The sequence below is a fragment of the Parus major genome, chromosome 20 (genome assembly GCF_001522545.3).
Source record: "Parus major isolate Abel chromosome 20, Parus_major1.1, whole genome shotgun sequence".
NCBI lineage: Eukaryota > Metazoa > Chordata > Aves > Passeriformes > Paridae > Parus > Parus major.
The window spans coordinates 4,052,198-4,072,471 of NC_031788.1; the positions used below are offsets into that span (position 1 = coordinate 4,052,198).

At 45.6% G+C, this 20,274-nt stretch overlaps 1 protein-coding gene and 1 long non-coding RNA gene across 5 annotated transcripts in view; both read right to left on the minus strand.

Moving 5' to 3' along the window:
• ARHGAP40 (Rho GTPase activating protein 40) overlaps positions 1–13,722 on the minus strand; it is a 35,983-nt gene extending 22,261 nt beyond the window's left edge. For 3 of the 4 annotated variants that reach the window (XM_015647882.2, XM_015647881.2, XM_015647880.2), the window contains exon 1: positions 1,541–1,833. In XM_015647882.2, coding sequence (XP_015503368.1) covers positions 1,541–1,632 — 92 coding nt within the window. In that variant the 5' untranslated portion in view covers positions 1,633–1,833. Of the gene's footprint in view, positions 1–1,540; positions 1,834–13,535 lie in introns of those variants that run through there. The other variant, XM_015647883.3, reaches the window with a different exon arrangement.
• A 2,056-nt stretch (positions 13,723–15,778) lies between these two features.
• On the minus strand, positions 15,779–18,209 carry LOC107213181. Its single transcript, XR_001524658.1, has 3 exons — positions 17,982–18,209; positions 16,414–16,701; positions 15,779–15,790 (listed from the first exon to the last, which is right to left on the minus strand). It is a non-coding gene; the product is annotated as an uncharacterized LOC107213181 (long non-coding RNA).
• Between the last annotated feature and the right edge of the window lie 2,065 nt (positions 18,210–20,274).

The window sequence follows — 20,274 nt, forward strand, 5'->3', positions numbered from 1 at the left end:
AGGGAAGCAGGGGTGGAGAGGTGTGCTGGAATCCAGCGATGCTTCACTCGTGAGAGCTTTAGGGATGCAGGAAGACAGGGAGGAGTCTCAAACTCCTCGTGTGGATTTCTCAGGGCAGAGTTATTACACATGACACAGGCTGCCATGAGAAGCCCTTGGCTGGGATTTACAACCAATTCTGTAACTGGAGTGTCACCAGCCAGCCCAGGGCCACCAGCCCTGTCTGTGAGCCACCCCTGGTCCCACGAGCTTTACAACACTGAGAGGAAGAGGAGGAGGGAGGCAGATCTGGCTCAGCAGTGGTTTGCTCACTGTTTGGAGCCATGGCAGCAGCACCAGCCCCATGCAAGCCAGTAGGAACCTTACTGGGAACCTCAAGGAGCACATCAGAGCTGCTGATCTAAAATAAACGCTGATTACGGTCAACTAATTAGAAGAGCAGGCTGGCATAGCTTTGCCCCATTGTGCAGGCAGGTTTTAGGTCAATCCTAGGAAAGAGGCTTAGTTCACATCCACAGCCACCTCACACCTGTGGTGAGTCCTGAGTGAGGAAGTGTCACTTGGCTGCAGTTCAATGTTTTGGGCAAAGTTGGAGAGCAAGTTTGAGGTTCCTGCTGTAGCACCTCTTCAGAGCTGACCACAAAGGTGTTCTGGCACCAGCACAGACCTTGGAACTCAACTAACTCGTTTGGCAAAAGCCTTAAGTTGTTAAATATTTTGATTTTTATCAAAGAAAGCCTGCAATACTGGAGGTTTTAATCTCGTTCTCTTACACGTGGGTAGTTTTGAAGTAATTTACCATATCATTCCTGTGTTAGTCCCCCTACAATTATTATTAATTATTTTTTTTCACAACTCAAATTTTGCCTGGAGACTTCTAAAGATTTCTCAGCTTGCTTTGAACGCACAGTCTCATCAAATTTGACTGGAAAAAATGAGAACTCAGACACATGAAAATGTGAGCTGTGATTAGAAGTAAAATCACTGTCAGCACATTTATCCAAACTCAACAGATTCTGACCATTACAGCAAGGAAACATCCTAAAACTCAATGCAAACTTCTAAACTGATGCAAATACACCTTAGATGAATTCTTAACTCATATAATATCCATTAAGCACACAAGCAGTCAAGCAAAGCAGTTCAAATTTCAGTTCTATCCTCCAGTACCTGCATGATAAATCAGCAGTTCTTCCATTGCTATAGATGCACAAGGCCCAGAGGAGGGCTCAGAGCCCAAGGCAGGTTACCACCGTGTCACAAGGAAACACTTCAGCCCCACTTCCCCAGCTCGCCGCACTCACCCCGAGCACAGAGAAAAGAACGGAGATGTTCACAGGCTCAGTACGAGGAAAAAGAAAGGGAATTTCCGCAGGTTTCATTTCAGGACCGAGGCGCTCCGAGCACTATTCCGAGAGCATACAGCAGCCTGCTCACCTCTAGAAATTCACCTTGCTTCCACCTCCCCTGGCCCAGGTGCCGGCTCGCCCCCGCTGCAGGGAGCAGAGCGGCGGGGATGCCCTGCGGGAACGCTCCGTACCTGCCCAACAGCTGGGCACAGCTGGCTGCCCGGCCAGCCGCCAGCATCCCTCCCCTGGCCATCCTGGAGCCAGCCGGGCCGCGCTTCTCCATGGCCAGCCGGGAGCAGGGGGACGATCCAGCCGCGATGTGAGAGCCGAGAGCTGCTCCTTGTCACCAGCGAGGTGCCCGCCGCAGGAGCATCCTCTCCTCCCCGTGTCCCCCGGCTGCAGGGACAGCGAGGGCAGCGAGCCCCGGGGCTCAGGACACGGGCAGCAGCCACAGAAAGCGGCAGGCAGCCCCTGCCAGCGCCGGGCTGGGCTCGGGATGGATGAACATTAACCTAAGCCGCAGCCCACGTGCGAGAGGAACTCCCTAACGCAGCCTGGGAAGGAGGAGTCAAGCCGCCCATTCGCTCCTTAGCGTTGTGCTTCAAGAGAACATCGGGAAAAAGAGCAAAATATCTGCCCGGAGACGTGGGGAGGGCAGAAAGAAAACCCCGAGTGCCTATTAAAAAAAAGCAATTCAGCGTTTCTTGCCATAGTTGAGCAGTGAGTAAACCCCAGCTGGATGTAAGACACTGCTGTTGAAAGAGCAGTGTAAACTCGTAACACCCACAGAGAATATTTTGCAAGATCCAGATTATTCTTTAAAAATCTCATCAACAAGCAATGCCCAAGTGAGCAAAGGGTTAAAGCAGTCGGATTCCCTGACAGGTTTTGCTCTTTCCTTGTTATTCTCTCTAGAGTGTTTCAGTAACTCTCCTTTCTTCTAACACCTTTTGATTCATAATCCCAAAGTTAAAGGGATAATTTCTTTAAGTTTTTTAGTGAAATTTAAGCAAAACTCATCCAGCACAAGTAATAGTCCCACTCTGTTTTCCATATTCCTGGTAAGGCTGGATCTACAGCTCAGCCTGCTTTGCCTCCAACAGCTCAAAGGGCAGCAGCTGATATTTTAGAGACAATCCCTCGTCACAGAAGAGCCCATCTTTGTTCTGTTCTTATTAACACAGCGATTTTTCCAACCACTGCTTGAGCCCACCCTGCTGCTGAGGGAGCCCTGCCCCACTCCCCCCTTCAGAGCCGGGGCTGGCACTGGGAAGGTGCTCGGTCTGGGACACTTACAGCTCCTCACACTAACTATGCAAAAGTGTTCATGGGAATTTCCTCTCTTTTCCTCCTTACCCACAATTCCTGTAAAGTATATTCCTCCACCCATAATTCAAAACTCAGGTTTAGCCACATAGCTCCTCCTGCATCAGCCCCAAACAAAGATCAACCACAGAAAGTGCCAGCGTGTGAAGCTCAGCTGGAACCAAGACCCACAGGTTTTACAACAGCACAGAATTACACACAGAATTTCACAGAATGGTTTGGAAGGGACTTTAGGACCATGGCAGGGACACCTCCCACTGTCCCAGGCTGCTCCAAGCCCTGCCCAGCCTGGCCTTGGACACTTTCAGGGATCCAGGGCCTCCCCACCCTCCCAGGGAACAATTCCTCACTACTATCCATCATAAAAACTCATCCACTAATGGAGACTGTAGGAACACACAGAAAGAAAATAAAAGATTTTGCATCCTTTTATGCAGCTACACAGACTACAGGTGCTGCAGAAGCGTCACCATCGTGTGTGACCACACAGACTGCTCAGCATGTGAGACATGGGAGGGGAGAGCAAGGAGGGATGACAGCAAAAACATCTGCGAGAGAAGACGTGGCTGCTCTTTGCTTTCTGTTTTTACAAACTCTGAAAAGCATTTTTTCCTCCCCAAGGAGCGCTCAGCCTTTCCAAACCACTCCCCACCGAGCACACCTTGCACTGAAACAAGGGGTTGGGTTTCAGGCCATTCCTTCTCTTGGACATAAAATCACCTGTAACCTGCCAGCACTGCAAGCAGATGGGCACCACAGCCCATAACTATATTTCTTTTGTCCCTCAGTGGTGTTCCTTGTCATTACATTTCTTTTAATAACTTCAGCAGCCAGCTGATCATCCTTTTTAATGGGCCAATTTGCAGACAGAGGCTGCCAGACACTCGTACCAGGCAGTTTCATCCTCAGGTTTCTCATGCAGTAGTAATAACTTAGCCAGGCTTGTTGCACAACTGAGGCAAATTTAAAGCATCCAGATGAAGACAGAATTCTTTAAGAGTACATTCAGCTTTGATTACTCACACAAAGAGTACACAAGCACTGCTGAAAGTTTCTGATCTCTGTGGATAATAACAGCTGCACTACAGCCTTTCACATCCTCACTCCTGTCTGGCCTTCAGTTATTCATGGTATTTGAGAGGAGTAATCAGTAAGTTTATCTCCTAGACTGTGCTTGTGAGAAAAAAGGTGGAGGAATAGAGGCCAGCTGAGTCTGCTTTTTCAGACTGAATCAGGATAAATATTCCAGCTCTGGTTTCGAGCTCTCCAGAGTGTTTCATGCTCCAGGACAGTCTTCCTGGCATCATTAGAGATGAGACAAGCTCACTAGGATAAGATTATCTGGATCACAGGAGCTGAATCTTACTCAAACATGGAGACAAAGAGACATATGATGCTCTCAGCAGCCAATTAGCTCAAATGAATCACAGGAACAGACCCAGCGTTTTGACCGTCACCACTTTAGTGCACAAGTTACTTCTGAAGGTATCCACACATCCTGCCAAACTGACATGACTTGGCCTGACTTTTTCAGGATCAAAAGGAGGTGGAAAAACATCCAACATGCTTTAGGATAGTCAGGAATTTCAGCAGGCTGGAGACCTAAAGACTGGAGGAATTCTCTGTAGTTTGGGAGAGCTGCCTCTGCATCTCTGTGCCTGACAGAGATGGGCATCAGAGCCTTCAGGTCAGCTGGAATGAAACATCCATGGGCTGCATTGCAGGATCTTGTGGAAAGGATCTTATCTTTGCATTTTTCAAGCATCCCAAAATTAATTTGTTACCCTGAGAAAAGAATTGCACACCGCAACGTGGAGTGGGAAAACCTGGATGTAACCCAAATCCATAAAATGCAATTCTTTATTCTCAGGTTTATTTTGAGGGTACATAGCATTAGGAAAACCTGACAATCATTTATCCCCCCTCAATCCCACCACATAAGAAAATCCTCAAGTGGTGCTACCTATCCATCACAGAGACCCACTGAGATGGAGATTATTCCAGTTTCTGGAATCACTAAATCAGTGAGATTATCCAAGCCCCAGCTTGTTCCCAGCCTGGCAGGGAGCAGCAGCCAGGCTGTGGCCTGGGGCACAGAGTGAGCTGCACTCAGGTCTGGGTAAGGCAGCAGCTCCCAGCAGCTGGGCCTGCCACACATCTGCTTCTGCCCTGAGCTGGGAGAGAAAACCAGCACCTCACAGGAAAAGAGCTGCCAAGAAACAGCCCCAGCAACACTCAGGCTCTACAAAGAGTTTCCACTCATGATTTTACTGTGTGAGACAAGAGCTGATTTGTCACCCTGCCGGGAGGATGCCCAGGGAGCTGCAGTATCAATAATCAATATTGATAAATATCAGTATTTCCAGCTGCCCACCCTGTTTGGAAATGTCCTGCCTTGGGAGAATGAAGGAGGTGAGGTGGAGGGGGAAAAGTCATCCTCTCTTTAGACACAGATGTATATTCAGATAAGTCAACTGCAAAGTTGCTTAAGCTTAACTACTACTGTAAATGTAATTTAAATCACCCAAAACATTTCCACTGCTCAAGGAAGAGCTGTAACAATAGGAGGAAGCACTAAGACAGTAGCTATTCTTAACACTCAAAAACACTTATTCTGATGAATAACCAAGACTTACTTATTAATGTAAATTGAATATGACTCTGCCTCCTGGGCACTGAAGACTGTAAAATTAGAAGCCTTAGCGGGTTTCAGAGGATGACCTCGTTTACCTCGCTGCTCAAACACGTGCCTGGTATCTACAGGGGGCAGAAAATTCTCTCACTGAAGGCAGAAAGGAGTCAGAGGCACCAGAGTAATGATCAGCAAGCTGCTTGTTCACTTCCTCCGAGCACAGGGAGCTGTAATCCCTGAGCCAGGTGACAGTGCCACACACCAGGCTGGAGCACAGGCAGGTGGGAGCAGTGCCTCTCCAGCTGAGTGAGCACACACAGGGATTCCCCAGACTCCACTCTGCACAGCTCATCCCCAGCACCACCTCCACGGAGCACTTTAAACATCCTTAATTTTCACAGAAGGAGAAAATGCACAAGTTCCAGTTCCCAAGCTGGCGCCCCGGCTGATTTCACAAACCTCATTTTGATTTTCACACTTTGGATTTTTTTTCCCGTTCCCTTCTGGGAAAGGGATGGGGCAACGGAGCAACAAACAGGGACAATGCCAGAAATGGACTTTCTTACTGGGGTGTCCCAGTTCTCAGCCCAAAGATGTGATAGATTAGCTTGTCATCTTGTTTATTTCCTGCAGCATAATGGCAGCAGCGGGATGGGCTCGCTGGGCTGAACTCACCATGAGTCAGTCTGTGGGCATCCCACAGGAGCTGCTGCCCAAAGAATGCCAAACATCCACTCCTGGGAGAAGTCATGCCCAAGGCACAGCCCCACAATCAGTGCAGCTACCAAGGTTATGAGACAGCTCAACAATAGCTACTGATAAGCTGGAGTTTTAGCAAGGATGGTAAGGGGAGGAGAAAAGTGGGAGTGACCTGATCATAGCTACATAACTAAGCTGTTTGTTAAGATTAAAAGTGAAACACCTGAGCATGGACTAAATACAAACACAGTTTTCAAAGCAATGTTTCATTTATGAGGTTTTTTTTGTTTGTTTGTTTTAATAGATTTTAGCATATTATGGTTTTTAAAATCTCCTCAAAAGTTTTTATATTGGATCAGACTAGCCCAAACTACTTCGGAAATTAGGCTGGACACTCCCCTCCCTCCCCCCCCTTATTGAAGCTTGTCTTGTTGAATGATTGAAACCTAAATCCACTCACCTAAATAATCCAAGATTCAGAGAAAAATAATGACCAAATAGGTGCCCACACAGTGTCCCCACACACATTGCTGTGGGGAGTTTACTCAGGAATGAAATGCCACCGTGCCCATTTGTGGCTAGATCCACCAGACTGAGCAGGGGAACAGAAGGACACCCCCCTCTCCAGGGGAGCTGCATTTTCACAGATCCTGATTGCTCAATCAGTTATTTCCAAAATAAAAAGAAGATTTAATACAGTCAAGTAGCAGAAGCTCTTATTTAGCAGCCAAGCAATTTTAAGTGCCAATTATTCCACTCATAAGCAACAGTTTTGTTGTACTCCAAAGTGCCATCACTTATCCTAACAGGCTTCTGTTCCACTGTGTCATCTCTTCAGCTGTAACAGGTCTGTCAGGAAGAATCCAAACTTCTCTGTGTGGAGAGAGATTACAAGTGGCCTGTAATTTATATTTATGGGCATTCTCCTCATTTGTCCTTGAGAAGAGAGCTGGACTGCTGTTTAAAGGCTCAGAACTGAAAAAAAAGTCAGCATCCACTATTTTTGCTCTGCTGGCGCCTGGCTCTGAAGTCACCACACAGAGCTTGTCTGTACTGGTTTCATCTATAAACGATGCAACAGCTGGAACAAAACTGGTTGAGATGCTGGACCTGATTGCACAATACAGCTCACAGCTCTTACAGAGCTATTTGTAGTCAAGAGCCTGTTAACTCATTAGGAGAGGGCTTGTTCTTCCAAAGTTTTAATGAGGAAGTTTAATTACATGAGTCCTCATGAAAACCAGGACTGGAAGACATCAGACATGATCTAGCTCGGGGGCCAAAGAGGGGATGGAGGAGCTTGCTACAGACATTCCCAAACAGCTTTGAAGTGCAGGATTTACAGGAAGAGCTCAGGGCAGGTGAGGCTGGTGGTGTAAGATCATCTCAAAGGTCAGACAGGGATTAGAGCAGTGCCTATAAATCCCCACGTGCTGTTTGCTGTGTAAAACCCACTGCTCCAGCTGGAGGGACAGAGAGGAGATGGGACACAAAGTCTCAGGCATCAGTGTCAAGTGATGCAAGACAGAGTTTTATTGTTCAGTTTACACCTGGTGTGCAAGATCAGACTGGTGCAGTGCTGGTGCCAAGGCCAAAAGGAGTTATTACATAGATCAGCCACTGAAAAACCACAGTCTAAACCAACAAGTGAAAGAAGCAGAAATTCATCCTGGACTCACAGGTGAATTGAAAATTATGAAGATTTCATAAAAATAAACCCAAAAACACACAAGAAAGGAACTAAGGCAATTGTGTTTTACCTCGCAGCTCCAGTAATTTTGATGAATAAACACTTTAACTCAAATAACATTCTGAAACACATGTTTTAACCCCAGTGTAAGCAACCAAACTTTTGTAGAAGGGCCATTTTCTGACACAGGCATCACCTAGCTGTGGCTGCTGACCTGACTCCAACTCATGTTTTGGCCCCAGAAATGCTGATACAGCTCAGCCTGATCTATGCTGGGAGCAGCCACTGGGCTAAAACAAGAACAACACATATGGCAGAGACAAAGGAGAGGAGGCACTGGGAACTGCTGTGCTTGCATCTGTGCAAAGGTAACTCTTGGACATTTTCTGATATGACAAACTGTTCAGAAATAACTGGAAGAATCCACAGGAATGGTAGAAATCAATGGTGGAAGCTGTAAATACATCACCTTATCCAAATTTGTTTTCAAGCTGACCCAATGGCATCTGCACTGCTGAGGCTGCCAGGCTCCCACTGTGATACTTGCACCACGCTGGAGGGAGGAGCATTCTCACCATCAGATGGGAAACCAGCTTCCTCCTAAGCATGGGATCTAGGGAATTTGTCAATTAACTAATTAATTAGAGAATTAAGAAGCTACCATCCCAGTGAGAGGGGACAGCCCTCGTTTGAATTTTTTGCCTGGTGAGCTCACATAATAAAGCTGGTTTCACAGTGCACATCCTCCTGAAACTCTGAGAGATCCAAAGGAACTGTGATGCCTGACTCAGTGCCAGAAAAAGAACTTTTATGGGGTTAAATAATATTCATAAACCCCCAGCTAGCAGCTTCTTGACCTTTACAAAGATTGTTTCCCCTTTGCCATCTGCTTTGTTAACAATGAGGTGATGCTAATCCTTTACAAAACTGCACAGACCTCTCTAGCAGAACTCACAGGAACGCCTTAAAGCAGCCAGTCCTTGATCATTTTATCAATTGCACTCCCCAGTTAGGTTTCCTTCCATCTAACAAATTACTACAGCTAGAATGAGCCCTGCAAAAAGCCATTCTCCAAAAAAAAAAAAAAAAGCTTTTTCCAGGGTGAGTGCTGGTATTCCAGCAAGCCTTGGATTCTCCCAAAGGAGCTGGCAGCTCTGTGCTTGCTCCAAAGCCTTCCTGGCCTGCAAACATCCGGCAGCCTCACGCCTGCTTGGTGTAGGAAGCGCAGAGATGGTGAACTCTGAAACTCTTGGATGAGGGATGTGGTTGGAAGGGCTGCTCCCAGGAGGGATCCTTCCTCTCCCGTTACTCAGAGGAAACACTGCAGCTAAATACAGCTGTCACCTTTATCTAGTTTTACCCTGCTTGTGGACAGGCTGGAGGGAGGCCAGGATTGAGGAATGTTTGCCCCAAACAAGGGGCTGGGAGATCAGCTGCAGGGATGTATATACTGCCCTGCATGCCTCCCCTTCCGCTGGGAGACACACAGGGATTTCCTTCCACTGTGTCAGCCCCGCTGTTTTCAAACAGGAACATTGTCCCAGCTTTACCTTGACCGAGAAAAACAACTTTCATCAGCAAAGCTGTATTTATTCCTTGCCTAAAGAGGATATCCTTCCAGTTCCATTATATATTGGCCACCTGCTATGGGCTTTGCAACAGTTCCAGGCTCCTGTTCACTCAAGGGCTTACACCCAAGTAATTCCACCTTTATTTCCAGTGTTCATCACTTAAAATCTAATTCAGAAACGAGAACCTTCAGAGGGAAAAGTGCAGAGGCAAGGGAGTGAAGTGTACTCCAGATTTGTGCCTTTCCAGCGTTTCTCAGTTACAATGATACATCTTCCACGCTTCCCCAGGTGACCCAAGCAGAGATAATGAGGAATGTAAAATAATTCTTGGCCAGCAGCCTCCTGTCAGTGCCTCATCCATGCCCAGTTTGCTGCTGCTGAAACCATCAGTGTGTAATGGCCAAGCAGGCTGCTGTCACTTCCAATGCTCAGGCTCCACCACATGATGGGAGTGTGTATGTTCACAAAGACATCTCACAGCCCAGAAGCCACAACCTTCAAGTTATCACAGATGGCCAAAATTCCATATTCTATAAGAACCAAACAACTTTCAGAGAACTAGTGAATTCATAATTGCAGATTCAAGGGTTCTGAAACTTTTCCCTCTAAAAATTTAAAAGTATGGGTAAGAAATACCAGAATATTGTTTGTTCTAAAAGGTCCCCAGTGGGGGTTGCCCTATTATTTTTCTGTATGAACAGAGCAAAGCTCCCTTTGCACACAGCTGGCACAGGATATTCAGTGAGAAAGATCCTCATTCTTACAAGAGAGACAGATTTTAACAGCTCAGCAATCCAGGCACTGGCAGCCCTGGGGGCTGATGGAATAAGCCATGCAGATGGAAACAATTATTTAGGAAGGGAAGGACTCCTGCATGCATGGAGCAACATCTCACTAAAACTGAAGCCTCCCACCAACACATTCCAGACTCTTGGAGTAATCTGCTTTGGGGAGTATGCTTTAAGCTACATCAGCTTTTGTATTTCTTTCTCCAATCTCAATTGCAATCACAAAACATACTGCCCTGCAAACTGACCCAACGCTCTGGCCAAAGAGCAACAAACACCAGGAAATATTACAAACATCTGAATCTCAAACCAATTTAGAGACCCAACTCTTCAAGCAACAAGTTCTGATTTCAGACAAGCTTTTCACTGCACAACACACCTGGAAGGACTTACCCACCCAATCAACAACTCTGTAGTGGATGACTTACACCTAAAGTCTGTGGAATAAATAATGAAAACATCACACATGCTGTACTCGATATGTATTTTATCAAACTGAAGTGCTTTACATAAATCAAAATCATGAGTGTTGGAAAGGAACAGAATTTCCAAAAGCACAAATTGATTAGAAATATCTAATTAAGGGTAGTCCTTTCAAGCCAGCTGCATAAAGAATATTCCATGTAATATGTTGCAGGAGAAAAGTAACTCCAGCAGGTTTCAATTAAGCCTCGCTGCCATATGGATTTTACATCCACAGCAGGAAGGCTCAAACATCATGTCACAACTAAGATATTTTTATGTCTCCAACTGAAAGCATTTAAACTGCTTGGAATAGAAGCATATGGGCCATAACATCCCCAATTAAGAAAATATTTTACTGTACTGAGAGCCTAAAAGGCATATGAAACTAAAATACATGATATTCTTGGTCAAGTATGGTAGTTTCTAACTTTTAAAAGATATAAAAAGCTAAGAGTCTATTGCATGTGTGCCCTGGTGACCTCCTTACCCAAAAGAGAATATCCCAGTGCAGGAGACAGTGATTTTCAAGGAAGCCCTGAAGGGGTGGGGGCTCCTTTGCTCTGCAGACAGGGAAGGGAACTGCTCCTGGAGCAGCTGACACCACCAGCAGCACATGTGAGGGGCTCCTCAGGCTCAAACTGAAGCCAGAGCAGGGTTCTGAAAGCTCTGGCCAGTTGGGTCATGTACAGAACTGAGGTGTCAGCACCTTTGGGCTCCCATTTCAGCACTCCAGTGAGTGTTATTGTCCTTAAGGCAAGCTGGACACTCACTCTTTTCAGTTTATAAAGCCTTGACAAGTAACACAACTCTTTATCCAACTAATCAAAGATTTTGTGAAGTGGGAAACAACAGTTATGTTTTTTTTTTCCTTTTCATATTAAAAAAAATTACTTCAAAAATGTGTCTTGATTAACCCAAGAACTCGGCTGCTGCTGCTGCCCTCTCTTGGGACCTCGAGCCAAACCTTCAGTGTTATTTTCCTTCATACAGCTGGGACCCAAGAACCCCAATTCCTCCTTACTGGAAACAGATGTCAGCCAAGTTAAATCATCCCATGACTCCTGCAGGAGAAGGATGTAAACAGCCACAGCTCACCCAGCTGTTACTCAGAGAGGTTCTGCTGACAAGTTAGAGATCCCCACATGCTGCAAGACCTTCAAAATGCTTTGACATAGTGATTTGAGATATGTTTATCACTTAAATCCACCAAAGTACATTAGGTCACTTCAGTTTACACTAGATTAGATTAGAGTTTGGGTCTTTTTACCAACATCTTCCAGAGTTTTGAGCTCAGAGGAGAAAGAAATTGTTATCTCTGTTTTTATACACACAGTGCTTCCCAACAGAGTCTTAATGTTTAACAGACCCCACCCCTGCAACATGCCTGCAAAGTAAAGGCTTTACAAACAAGAAGAGGGGAAAAAAAGAGAGATTAAGTGATGTGCAAAAGGTCACAAAAGACATACAGTACAGTTTGGCACAGAAATGCATCTTCCACCTCCCAGGAGGTTTAACTTCAGCCAAAAGGAACTACTAAATTACAGCTCTCACTAATGCTGTGCTCCAGAGTGTTCAACCCAGGTTTTGCTATCCTTTCAGCTGAAAAAATACCTGGTTGCTATAACATGGAAGTGCTCTGGGACAGACTCTGCTGTGTGCTTATGAGAAATGATGCACCAGGTGAACAAGAGACACTCAGGTGAATTAAATCCAAAACTATTTGCAGTCAGTGTAAACAACCACACTGGCAGGATCTCCACTACAGCATCCAAGGCTGCAAACACTCTTGCTGATGCCCAGGAAGCAGCTTTTGCTCACAACAGCAAAAGGAAATTAAAGCACAAACTCATGGATGTTGTTGAAGCACTTGCAGCCTACAAGGCAGCTGCAAGGTCATGCTACATTCATGCTGTGAGCTCCAAATGCCCAGCAAAGACAGGCACAGGGGCAGGCATTACAGCCAGATTCAGGAAAAGGAAATATTTTAATAAATGTGGATCACAATATGAAGTCTACAGGGTTCAAACTGAGACCCCTCATCTGTCGGTCTGTGTCCATTCTCCAGGCCAGGTTCACACACCACCCATCTCTTATAAGAGGTGCTGACCCACAGCAGAACCAAAATGCCCTTTCTATACTACTTTTAGCTAAATTAATGCACAAAAATCCTATTCTTGGCAGCCAAATATTTATTTGTGCATTATTTCTCATAGCTCAAAGGCAGGAAAACCAGGTTTACACCACTAATGCCATCAGCATAGCTGTGGTACTGGGCAACTCTGCAGGAACCAGGAGTCCTCACAGTAGCTTTCTCAAGCAGGTTTTTGCACATTGGCACCAGCCTCCCTGCTTTTACAGTGACACTGCCAGGGACAGCCAGCCCAGCCAAGCTAAAGCTATTCTGAGTGTATTTATGCAAGCTAAAAACTGCACAAAGCAGACACTTTGGTAGCACCAGGCTTTAGAACACCGCCATGGGGTACAAGAGGCAATATTCTCCCAGACCTTTAGATTGTTTATTTACCCACCTCAGTTCATCTCCTTCTTCGCAGTGATGGTCCCAGTATAACATTTTTAATTTAAACTGTGGCATTCTGGCAACCACCTCAAGATAGCAGGGTTTCTTTTCGAACTGAGCTTAACAGTCTGAAAGACTCAAGCAGCCTAAACAAGTGAAACCTCATAGAGACAGGAGGTATCATTCCCAGGGGTTCAGCTGCAATATTAGAGGCATCCCCAGCCATGCAGCTGCACGATGAAGCCTTTCTTGCCAACACATTTCAAACGCACATGGTGGAAAAGGTAGAGAAAAACCTTGACACTACCAGCAAGCGTCCTTCTGGCTGGCTCAGGGAAGGCTTTGCTATGTCAGTACAGCCGAGACAATAACCCCATTCCCCAACGGGGCAGAAGCCAAATTCTGCGGGAAAAGCGACAATTCAGCACTGCACGACCGCGGCATCCCGACCCCCGGGGCACGGCCGGAGCCCCCAGCAGCGCCGAGCATCAGCTTACCTGGAGCGGCCAGCGCTGCGGGGCACGGCCGGAGAGGAGGAGGAGGAGGAGGAGGAGGAGGAGGAGGAGGATCTGGAGCGGAGAGCAGGGAATTCTCCCGACCCCGCAGCTCAGCACCCTCTGGCCGGAGCCGCCCAGGGCGGGCGCGGAGCTCAGCGGAGGTGAGAGCAGAGAGGAGACCCCTCTTCCCTTCTTCTCTTCTTCTCTTCTTCCCTTCCTCCCTCCGCCCCCGTCCCGCCCCTCCAGAGCTCGCCCCGCTCCCCGCCCGCTCCCTCCGCATCTGCCCGGAGCATCCCACCCTTCTCGTTCTCCAGGCGGGGGAAGAGACGGGGAATACCCGCTGGAGAAGATCCCCGAAGCTCCCTCCAGGGAGAGGGGGATGTCCTCGGCAAACAGCTTTTGTTTTTCTTTTGTGTTTTCCTTTGTAAAGGAAGGAGCCGCGAAAATAAAGATGCGGGCAAACAAGTTTTATTTAAGAGCATGGACAAATATTTGGCCACGCGGGGCTCAGGGGATGGGGAGGGAAAGGCAAACACAAGCAGGGCAGGTTTCATCGCTGTTGCGGGCTGGTGCTGCTCAGTGTGTAAGGCTCTGGAGAGACAGGCACCGCACACGGGCAGCGCGAACAATGACTTTCACAAGGGCAGCGTGTTCATTGAATTACTTCGTAATTCAGGCCCTCTTGAAAACAAAAGAGTGTGTTGAACGTGTGCATCAACACAAGAGCACACAGCTGTTCTGTTCGGAGCCCAGCACCTCGATAAACCCTTAGGCTACAAAGCGATGGCTCATCTCAGACTCCTCACCCTCCCTGTGGTTCCAATAACTGCTTAAATCAAGCTGTTGGTGAGTGCCTCTCTAGGCTGTACTGTACCTCACATCAGCCTGCCAGCTGTGCCGAAAAGCAAAGCCTGAACGCAAATCAGGGACATGCATGCTCAGGATCTGCAGAGAGCTTAATTATTTCTTGTTAATTGGAGGTAGACCTGCTTAATTTTTTTAGACCTGAGTGTTGAAAAGTCGTTTCCTACTTTGAGAACTGACAAGCTGCAGATGAGAAAAGTGCTAATTGGACTCTAAGAATAATAATGCTATGGCTGTATTGCATTTAAAATCCAGTAAGAGCTACTACAGAGAGAGACTGTTTGATCTTATTTGAAATCAAAGATTACTGTTGGTGGAGTGCTTGGTCCTTATAAAAAAGGAGCTTATCCTTCTGAGGTGGGAGTGGAGCAGAATGGACAAGAAATTGGCTGCCATCCATCTCACATTTAGGCAGTCAACACTCTGAAAGCAGCTGAGTAGGTGCTGACTTAGTCTTGAGTGGGTTTCTTTTGCAGAGCATTCCCCTCCCTCTGCCACGCTGCAGTAGCTGTCACCAGTGCTGACCATGGGACTCCCTGCTTTAATTTCACCCTGAGGTGGTTCTCTGAGCTTGACTCAGCTGCAGTTTCTTCCCCAGGACTGAAAGCAACAGTGCTCTGCTCTCCAGCCTCAGGGAGCCCAGGATTTTCCCAACTTTTTCACCCAGCAAAGCAAACAGCTGAGCCACATAGGTAACCAGATAGGATGGCAGCAGTAGAGTCCTCAGGATGTTAAAGGTCTGGAGCATCAGGCAGACATATTTCCAGGTGAGAGAAGAAAGTGAGGTGCAAAACAGCTGGGGAAGAAAATGAAGAACACATTTCTCACTGCAATGATATCTTTGGAAGAAGTTCCATTTTCAGAGGAATATACAGGATTTTGAAACCACCAGTGCTTGGTTCCCTTCCCTCACCCACCCAACACAACAAATGTTATGTCCTACAAAAGACAAGTTAGAGTTGCTGTGTTCAAGTCAATAGTTGTACATATGAGGAATCAAATGGTACCCTAGACAAGACCAAGCTCATTGTTATCACTGTTAGCTTTTGAAAAACTGCAAAATTAATGAATGTTAAATAAATTGTTACCACACTGATTTGGTACCACCTTGGTGGTGTTAACGGTCTCAAAAATGCTTTCAACTGAGGTATTGCTGATGCCATGCTAAAGCTCAGCTTCAGGGTGTGTTAGTCAAATAACTGCAGCAGTTTAAGATGATTCCAGTCCTTGGCTAGTCCAGCCTAAGCAAGGTTAGCACTCCAGCAGAACTGGTAGAAGGACACATGAGTGAGTACCTCAGTTGCTGCAAATCAAAAATCCCAGCAGTGTAACTGAGCAGACAGGACTGGGGATAGTGAGAGTGGAGAGCAGCTTTCCCTTGTGAGCCCCTTCTGCAAAGGAACAGACAGTCAAGGCACAGGGAAAGAGAAGACAGACAAAACATGAAGCTCTTCCACCACTTGAAATTTATCTTTTGGGATTTGTGTAAAGCCTAAAAGGATTAGGGCTGCTGTGTTTGGAAAGAGACTTCTGGCCTCAGTTCTTATTGAGCAAGTGAAATACATCTTATTTTCAGTCACATGCTCCACCATAAGAAATCTGAAGCAACTTTTAAAAGTATGTAATATCAGCCATAAATACCAGGAGAGTTTCTACACACAGTTGAGTTAAACTTCTTACCTTAGAGGAATAAGCAGAAAATGTTTTCCATTTTAAATGTAGTTCTCAAGGACTTTTAAAATGTGCATATACCTTTAAATAAATATACACACATATATTTGTGATAGTCATTCTGCACAATTTTATGTTACCTTTACCTCATCTACAACAGGAGTCATCACAAAATAGGGAAGGCAGAAAATAAAGCCTCCTGTTAGTTATTAACCTGGCAGAAACCAATCTTGGAGCTTTGTCTTACCCAAGAGGCCTCTGAGTCAGGCAGAGGTGAAAAAAGTCAGAGCTGAGGCACAAAAGCACTAGATATGCAAGGAGGCAGCCTGGTCCCACTACTCACCACCAGGATGTTACAGAAAATGCTCTTTTCAGTAGGGAAATATCTTATCTTCTGCCTCTGGGAGCAGCTGTTCAAGGTCACAGCAAGACTTTGCTTTTGGCTTTTTGGATTTAAGCTCAGATAAGCAGGTTTGGGCCTCAGTCTTCTCATAGTTCCACTGGATTGTGACTCCTCTTGCATCTCCGTACTGGATGCATCACTCTGGCTTTCTTCCTCTGTTAATTCATCTTCAGAGTCAGAATCAGGCTCATCAGGAGAGTCTTTCTTAATCTTTTCTATTCTGGGCATCTGTGCTAGAAGCAGGTTTAAAATGAACATGTAAAACACCTCTATGTGACTTTTTTCCCATGGCTGCAAGACTTGTACGTTCTAGTACTTGTACATCTAGGAGCTGGACAAGGTTCCTCTGAACTTTTTCCATCTGAAATAAAGGATTGTCAAACCAAACTAGACAATAAAAGGCCTTTACAAGTGTTTAATTTTATCTAATTAGCTCTTAATAAGCAATTATATTAAAGGAGGAGCTGAAACATTTCCTTTTTACTTGTGCTTGCTCTAAACTAGAGTAAAAGTAGTGGATATGACTGGTCAGGGAGTTATTAAAAAGAACACTTTTATTTTTAAACCTGAGAAAAGCTTTAATGTTCTTATTCTGTAAATATGCCAGTATGTAAAAATTTAGTGATGTGTGTAGTCTTACTGGTTAAAATATAATTTAGAGCATTTGTGGAAACAGTTGGATGCCTGGTGCTAAAAGCAGTCACTACAGGGCCAGAAATTGTGAATATAAATGTAGCAAGAATAACCTAGCAAGAATTACTCTGTGCAGACAAAAGTCTGAGCACACAACTGCATTGTAAGGATGTGGTACAGCTATATAAAATAGATATTTTGTCCCTGATTTAGAACTTCCTCAGCTGGGATTAGATTTTTTTTCCCAGCATTAGAGCACAGTAGCAAGGTTTTATCCTCATGAGTGCAACAAGCAGCTTATTATTAGTCTAAACCAAAGCCTGTTACTGGTTGCTGACATATTAGAACAAAGAATCAGGGGTGGATTGGAAAAACAAACTGGTAAAATACATAAATAAATGAAAATACACATCTTGCTCCCTTCAAAACTTTCTATCAGCCTCAACATAGAAGAATTCCTTACCAGCTCCCCCAATAAAACTCTCCATGCACTCCCAAAAAGGAGAGGAGCAAGAGAACCATGAGGCCAGAATTTAAATTGTACAGAATTAGAAGATTAGGCTTGCTTTCTGAGGGATTTTTTGAAATAGAAACCTTTAAAAATTACTTGTGGTTTGTCTTTCTTAAATCAAATTACTGCTGAGAAAAAGGGAGAGTGTAAGAAGGGTGGGAGGCAGCTTGGTTGTCTTCTAAGCATATTTAACAGAAAAGCATCATCATTTGTTTGGTTTTTCTATATGCTACCACCAGAACTAACAAAGCTTCACTTTCCTCCTGTGACAAGTGGCATTAACCTAAAAATAGCCAGCAGAGTGCTTTAAGGAGGAAGTTAACTTCATGCAGCAGCATTTTACCTGATCAACTCCCCAACTTACCTTCACTGAGCAGCAGCTGTAGCCAGATAATGGCGACGATCAGCAGCATTACAAAAGGCAAACAGAACCAGAAGAAAAGCAGTGGAAAGGTCAGCTCGTTCACCAGAGGAACCAGGGGATACCTCATGGCTTGCTTCAGGTTACGCTAAGTTTAGAACAGCCCAACTGCTCCCCTTTCTAACCACTCTTAATAACCCTCATTGCAGCGCTGGTGGTCACAGGAGGAGTGATAAATCAGCAGAGGGGACAGCCCCGTGCTGGGGAGGGAGCAACAGGGATTAATGGGGGATAAGAACAACTGAGAAAGGCCAATCAAGTCAGATGTTTTCTTCAGCTGCTATTTAAAGGATAAATACAGGTTAGGAAGCTTTGGAGGCTTATGTTAAAACTGTAGTTACAGTTCTTGTCTTTGGATACAGGGGAGGTAACCAAGTGCTTCGGCAACTTTGAGACTGAGTAGCCAAGGTTGCTCCTGAGAATAAAACAGATTCAACCCTCCAGAGAGGTGTGAGGATGGGCAGCTGCAAGATACTTCTCCCTGGCTCTTATTCATTGTGGTGTACAAATATGTCCCATATAGACTCTATTTTTAGCCTACTCTGTATATCCTCATCTATTAGTTAATCCTTTAGGGAAATAAACCTTTATATTTTAATTGCCCTTCTGTCTCCCTTCCCTCCAAGAAAGGCAACTAGCACATTTCATAGGATGTGTGTCGACAAAAGTATTGCTTAAGAGTAAAGGAGTTTAGTAGTGATCAAAGGAACCAGATATGTGACTTGATAACTTGATATTCATCACGCTGTGTGTTTCTCCTTCAATAAAATAAAGCCATAATCTATTGTTTACCTCACAGAGGGTTGTTTAGCTAGATTAATTGTTTGTGCAGCTCTCAGGAGAAGAGAGCAGTGATGTAAATGCACGTTACAAATGATTGCCTGCATCCTGAGCGTGTGCTTGTTTTAATGTAGGAACAGCCCCTTGAAATGAGCCTTTTAATCCCAAGATCTAAATGAACTCTGCAAATTCTTATTAATTCACATTAATAACACCTCTGCAGGATAAAAGAAAGCTATTAGCCCTGCTTTGTGCATTGAATAAACAAGTGAGGAAAGCCATTGCTGCCCCAAGCTTCAAGAATGCTCAATATTTGAGTCCCCATTTCACACAGTGGGGATGGTGGGTTGGGGGCACCTCTGGAAATCAGGCTGTTGCTAGTTTGTCTGCAGAGGCAGTGCTGAGAGGGATGGAAAGGAGCTGAAGCCATCATCTGTTTAATTTTAATGACAAATTGTGTCTCTTAGTCACATCACTGGAAGCCCTTGGACTCCACGCTGGATCTCACCGAGCTGAGCCAGCCTGGGATGTCCTTGTTGCCATGTCAGGATGGATCCCACCCTGGAACCCCATTTCTCCAGGGAATAGGGGTTGAAATAAGGGGGAAAGGCCGTCCCCATTCCCTGCATCTCCAGAGGGGCTGGTGGCACAGGAGTGGCAAACACCTGGGCTGTGTCAGTGACCTCCTGGGCAGGTGGCACAGCCCAGGGCTGTGGGGTTTCACCTCCACACAAGCCACAGCCATGGTGGAGGTTTCACAGCCCAAGTTTAAAGGGCAGGGGGGCCCTATGTGAAGGGCAGCAGAAGCAGAGCCCAGCCCCAGGCTGACAGTGATACCCACAGAATTGGATTTATTCCCTGGTGTGCAACAAGCCAATAATGTCACGCTCCAGAGTTTATTTCATTAAACATTCAATAAACACTGTTTATTTCATAGCTGCCCTAGCCTGGGTGCTCAGTGGTATTCCACAAATCCAGCACATCCCCATGGACTTTCCCTGCCATTATTTAGACACAAATTCAGAGCTAGTGACTTTCCAAGCACAGCCCCTCTGTTAGGACTGGTTAGTAAATTCCATGCAAGGTACATCAGCCCAGCCAATTTCTGTGCATTCTCAGGGGAAGGGTCTTTTTTAGTATTATAATGAACATGTTCATCTCTAGGACACAGGGACCTTGTGAATATTTTTAATAGATAGATAGACATACATCAACATCTTCCTTTGCTACATCCTTGTTAGCTTCAGGATATCCTTGATGAAGGGATGATCCTGCCTGTTCCACTGATGGGGTCTCCTTTCTTGCTCATTAGACTTGAAAGCACACAAAGGTCTTACACCAAAAAAAAATCCCAATTTAAGATAATCTAGACAGGTTCCACCCTGGGGGTGCTGGTGGACAGAGGCTGAACATGAGCCAGGTGTGCCCAGGGGGCCAGAAAAGTCAATGGTGGCCT